The 6549-nt window shown below is 34.9% G+C and overlaps 1 protein-coding gene across 1 annotated transcript; it reads left to right on the top strand.

The window, feature by feature from the left end:
- LOC128245416 (uncharacterized) lies at positions 1–5749 on the top strand. The gene is made up of 8 exons (XM_052963555.1): positions 1–1313; positions 1560–1637; positions 1896–1970; positions 2065–2220; positions 2577–2789; positions 3645–3908; positions 4177–4222; positions 4340–5749. Exons 1-8 carry the CDS (start codon positions 710–712, stop codon positions 5163–5165), a joined length of 2262 nt encoding a protein of 753 aa, XP_052819515.1. The 5' UTR covers positions 1–709; the 3' UTR covers positions 5166–5749.
- Positions 5750–6549: the final 800 nt, after the last annotated feature.

The raw sequence follows: 6549 nt of genomic DNA, 5'->3' as shown, positions 1-6549 counted from the left end.
GTGTATGTTTTCATTTTAACTTAATATTGTTTCCTTTTGTGAAAATATTTGTTTACAACTTGAGAAAGTAAACTTTGGAGACTAAATATCTCTTTGGGAATTAAGCTTTCAACTTATACGCATAATTATTTTTATTTGCAAGTGTCATTGTAATTCTCAAAATTTGAGTCAATACCGCAGATAAAAGTCCATTTTAACAGTCAATGACGCAGAGAAGAATCCATATAAACCTGTTATTTAAGTAACTATTGATCAGTGCTTCTTTAATGTCGTTAGAACTGCTATCATTGGAAAAAATATCAATTCACGCACAAATTCTGGGTGATATTGATTTAAATCCGTATGACGGTATTCATATTGATATTGAGTTCAGGTTACAAGCGTATTCAATCAGGATTTATACGAAACATAATTAGTTTCTCTCCTGGAACTGAACGTAAGCATCTAAAGCCGTTTTGTTTAAAACTATCGTTTGACATGTGAGTGTACTTAATGTTTACAACTATTCGTCGTCTTAAAGCACTTTTAAAGTACTTCCTTTACATTGACATAAAATAAACAAGTATGAAATTACGAATTATAAAGTGTTATCACTCGCTTCCTTGTGTAAACAGCAATGTCATTGAAAAGTCGAGTAGCTCGTGTTAGCAATGATTCATATCAGGAAATGACACAATAACAGCCGAAACTGTACCAATGTCCTTTGATTATGGCTTCGTCGGGAGAAACAAAACAGAATATTATGGCTTACCTTTATATTCAACTGTCTTCAAAGGTTTTGCTAGAAGTGCTTGAAAAATACATTGAAAAAACCAAACCTGCCAATTATGAAAGTGAGTGGACAATAGATGAGTTTTTGTTTGAAAATAAAAGCAAAATTCTATCAACATTAGTGGGAAGAAAGAATGAAAAACGTCTTTTTCCCGGATTTTCCGTAAGGACTGACTCGACTCAATGGGAGCAATATCTGATAATGTTTATTCTTCTTGATGTTTGTGAAAATGAATATATTCCACATGACATCATTGAGGCGATCAGAGCTCTTAAAGAACTTAGACAGAGATTCTACTATAAACTTGATGAGGAAATAGACGATGCGAAGTTTGACTCCCAGATTGATGAAATGAGAAACCTTTTAATGCAAATCTGTGAATCTATTCATAATGAAACGATGAAAGCACACGTCTTGGACCAACTTGACCGTTGTCGGACAAGATCACTGAACATTGAGGATACAGATTTCCTCCCTTTACTGATTAGTAATCATGAGGCAGAGAAAGGGTTGCGAGAAAAAATGGAAACGTTAACCGCAGGTGTGTATGAAATACTTGTATGAACAACGTAAACTTGAGTGTACACTTGTTTTAATTTCAAAACGCATTCATTCATACATGTATACGTATACAGAATTTAATCCTTATAATCATATCTATTATAACCATTAAAATAATTTTACGAAGTGAAATAGCAATCACAGGCAAGGTTATTTTAAATAATCATTTAATGTGAAAACAAAACACTTAAAAAAAAGAACTTTTATATATTTGACCCCATTACAGAAAATTACGAAATACACGAGAATATAGCACGAGTAGTGAGTGTGATGGAGCAGCACTTCTTTACAGATATAGAACAAGGTAAGGATTGTTTGGAAAGGTTGATATTAATTTAACTGTAAAGATGGATTAATAAACGAATAATCAAATCATCGCCATTTTATTGAATGTCTAACATTTAATCGTGTTTGAAAGTAAATAATATTCAGTTCCATGTATACATGTAAGGACAGTTCTGTCACACATTTTTGTCTCTAGCCAGATGATTGCCCATAATATTTTTGCCTCATTTGTCGTCTCTGGATGTTTTCTATACTACTTTCTATACTACTCCTTTAGCGCAACAACAAGGATACGATCTGCAGGACAAGGCCTTACCACCACGGAGCGATAAATATCCGTTTAGTCCACCAAGTGAGTATAATTCAATATAGAGATATACATTCTAAAAATACAAATCTAAAATATGAATATCTTTGCAATTATATCAAAACTTTATTGCTTTCAGATATCTCTTTTGAACTCAATTTTGAACACGGTAAATTACCTCAAAGTGTGATAGATGATATAGTGGCAAGTATAAACCAGATTAGTCTAACAGAAGAAAGCCCTGATCCTCTTGTTTTTGGGAATGCAATCCAACAGTCGTTTGTATCGTTTGGAGGTAAGCATTGAACTTGAAGTGTTCCAGTTTATTTTTGTGTAGCATGTTAAGCATGGTAGAAATATATTTGAATTGATTTGTCTGCTATCGTTATCGTCGCCCATGTCGGCGTCAGCGTACACTGTCGTTTCGGATCATTAACTTTTAAATGCCTTTTCAGAGTAACATGCTATCAAATTGGTCATACCTAGTATATTATTTGACGTTCGGGACAATATATTGACGGTCAAGGTCATGGTGAATTACATTAGAAAACATGGCACTTCCAACAGGCCTTACACCCGACTCGCGGATTCTAGTTTAATGTTTAAAAGTGGATATTGTTTATTATCGAGTTACTCTTGTTTTCACTTAAGCCATTGCAGCTAGACAGGGATGCGTGCGTTTGCAATTAAAGCCAAACTCGCTCAAGTGTCTTTTTGAAGCGATTGAAGAATGCATTTCGGGAAAATTATCAGAGAAATTGAAACCTCTTGAAGGAATTCTCAGGCAAAAATATGGAATGGAAAGTCTTACTCTCAGCTTGGTTTTGTTCAAAGACGACTACACGCGGTGCATGAACAGACTTGGTAAGAAAAACTTTCCTTCTTTTTGTAGAAAGCGGTATGGTATTTTGGAAGTCCAAAAACGTAATATATACAGATACAACTGGACCATTTCTATGTGTTGACCTATATAACTGTGTCGTCACTGCCTCATACCCGTTTTGGGATGATTTCCTGATACCGTCTGCCTAAAGGGAATGCTCAAGAGTTCAATACACCAGTGCTAAATGAATCTGTAATCAAAGTGAAAGTAGACACTTTAAAATAATGATCTTTTTAGAAATTTGGTTTGTTAATCTTTAAGCATATGACTTTAACATTAAACAGACTTAAACAAAAAGCTCATAAATTATAAGAAAAGCATGTCAAAAAGAGAAAACCATTAACTCCAATATTAGAATGTATTAAGACACATTATAATCACAATTCGATCATAACAAGGCCATACGATAAAATATATAATCTTTTCATGCTAGAACTTTCGCATTACATTTCGCGGAAATCATTGCAGGATGTCTTAATTTGTGTTTTCAAAAACGTTTTAACTACAAAAACAGCAACGGGGAGTAAACATATATTATTCTCAATTCCTCATATTTTGCTGTTTTTAACAAATTTAAAATACATTGTAACTCAAGTGTAGGCTGTACTATCTTTTGATAAAAGTATCAAGTTTGAATACGTGCTGCAATGCGAGTCAGAAATTTTACTAAAAACGTTAAATTGCTTAAATGTAACTTGCCAAAAGTATGTTCCGACCGTACAAAATGTTGGGTGTAATTTTGTTAAATAAATCCCAAAAGTATTGGACAAAAATAACTATTCTCAGTTTCAATTTAAGATAATCTTACCGGTTATTTATTTGTAATATTTTTATAGTTAACCAGATATGCTACAGAGCCGAAATGTTTGGTAGCACAAACGACTCCAAACAGTTGCAACCACATGTGTCTGCAAAGTGCTCTAAGGAAAAGGGAGTTACAGTAACAGCAATATGCAGAAATACGAGAGAAGCATTTAACATATCCGCTGTCATTAACAATGGAAAGATGCAAAATGTTTTTAAACCGCTCGAAAATGCGGTTCAGTCTATTCATGGAAATGAAAACGTCCAATTGACATGTCGGGTCACATCATGCAAAGGTATCTTCCAAAGTTTACATATCGCACAACACATTTTAAAACCTTCTCTATTATCTCATGTTTAAATATAAATCTTGTCTAAACATTTTGTTTGGTGTAAGGCGATATACATCGCTGTCAGTGTTTGTAAATGTAATGGGATAATAATCCTTGTAAGAAATTTTATGTAGGGCGATAAACTTCCCTGTACGTATTTGATAACATTATTGTGTTTGCTATTTTTCACTTTTCAATGATCTCATAACAAATGCGTTATTTGTTCCCCCAGACTATCCTAGAAGACCGGTCAATGTCAGGAAGAGAATCACTGCCAGGTAATCGTTTTGCCGTTGCGTTTCATTTAAATACTCTGAATTATTCGTTACCTTCAATATACCTTTTGCAGAACATACGTTACGGAAGTTTGAGAAATACCTTATCCTTTGTTTCAGGTTACGGACCGGTGAATCGTCGGAGAACATAAAACAATTAAAGCAGATAATCGTTACAGCTAAATCTGATACCGAAAAGCCATCGATAACTGGGTTTGATGTTGTAAGTGGGAACATTGTAGCTGCTGACCTAGCAAATAGATGTATAAAGTTGTTTGATGTCGTCTCGGGTACATTGATTGGTGAGCCCATCGATACCGTTGACAAACCCTGGGAAGTGACTGCAATAAGTGAGTCATCCGCTGTGGTATCTGTTCCCAACGAAGGAAAAATAATAATCGTGAAATTGAGCAGTAGCGGGTTGTCATATGACAGGGACCTCCTTGGCCTAATGCAGTGTCGTGGTTTGGCGTTTCATGACAACACACTATACGTATCGTTTGGAAGCCCGAACAGTAGAATCGAACTCATGTCTACATACGGTCAGATCAGAAGGACGATATCAAACACCCCTGCTGGTGTTTTGTTTGATCAACCATGGTACATATCTGTTGACCGGAGTGGAAGAATATTGGTGTCGGAAGTAATGAAACCAAAGCTTATCATTATTGAACACAACTGTATGAGTGCGCGGGAAATTGATTTGCACAAAATCATGTCTTGCCCAAGGGCAACTTATATGCAAATAATCAAGGGAAGCATCTATCTTTGCGGATATCACCCAGACGTTCTTTGCAAAATCGACATAGACACGGCTGAAACGAGCATTTTATTATCGTCAGATGTTACCGAACCCGATTGTGTCTACATTGATGACAAACAAAACCAGCTGTATCTAAGCAGATGTCAGTGCGAATTAATAAATGTTTATCAGTTGGGAAACTAGACTTAGGACGTTTGTGATTTATTTGAAACCCACCTGTTCCTGTTGTATACTAAAATGAGATCAAGTATAAACGTTACCTATTCACTTTCCCCTATTGCATGACGTGATATACATCTGGAAATTTGGTTTAAACGCTGACTTTTAATAAAGGGTACGCAGATATTTCGAACGACAACAGCGAATGTTCGATAATTGCTAAACCTGAAGTACGTGTACAACAATAGACAGGACGGACTCTATAAAACAGAAAATTTGTTTTGAACAGCGTCAATAAATGAAATTTGTTGTTTAATTGTGATTTATAAGCATGTATTATGAATATCCACTTATACCCCCTCGTTTACTTTCCTAATGGACCCTAAAGGGGCCATCCTGTTTAGAGATGGATTCTGATTATCAGCGAGCATTGCAAGACAAGTTTGTTAATCTCAGAATTTTGTTACGTTTGATTGTGTTATTATAATGACGGTTGAGCATATAATTGTATCTGTCTATATGATTTGTTGTGGGCTGTGGTTATTTTACATTACCGTCCTAAGATAGTTCGAAAGTATGATTGATGATGAATAAAAGTGGACGTGTTAGTTGAAGTTGTTTATAACGGTTTATTTAATTATAAAAACGCGGTTATAGTGACCAAAACCGCTGTTAGTATTTATAGTTTAATTATGATCAATCAGAAATTATTAATCAGTGCTTTATTTGTTTACAAGCACTCGATAACGCCAGAACTGCTGTCATCTATAAAGATATTCCTACAAACATGTGTCTTGGCTGATATCATTATGACGTTGTTCAAAAGGACATTGAATTCAAATATTAAGCGGCATGCATACTTTCAAAAACCAAACCGATTCTGAAAGAGAGTAGACAATTGACGAATGGAGTGCAAAGACGTGTGTATCGAAGTCATGTTGCATCATTCAGAAAATTTGTTTCAAACTGTTGTAGATGATTAGATGTCATAGCATATGTATTAATAGCTTCATTAACACTGATACAAACATAGGCGACACCCATCATGGAAACGTTGATTGGCATGGATATTTGTGCACCAGTGATTTGTTTATCATTTTACTATGTCTAGCAATAGCTACGGTCATTGACTGTGTGACAATGAACTAAACAATTTGGGGACGCTTGTAGCTCGGTCAGTATGTGATGGTATGCACCTGTGATTTGCTGTAAATTTCAGTCAATCTTGAAATAGTTGTACCAATTTTTTTATAGAATATTGACTGAAACATTTTGTATTTTATGTACCTACACCCTGTTAAGACCAATATTGAATACCAGTTAATTTTACTTTTAACCCTGTCTAACAATAGCTACGGAACTTAACGTGACAAACATGGCCTGCAAAATATTTCGTGTGGCATATACC

Source organism: Mya arenaria, chromosome 9, assembly GCF_026914265.1.
Source record: "Mya arenaria isolate MELC-2E11 chromosome 9, ASM2691426v1".
Taxonomy (NCBI): domain Eukaryota; kingdom Metazoa; phylum Mollusca; class Bivalvia; order Myida; family Myidae; genus Mya; species Mya arenaria.
The sequence above is the reverse complement of the archived record's forward strand: the minus strand, read 5'-3'. Positions and strand labels throughout refer to the sequence as shown.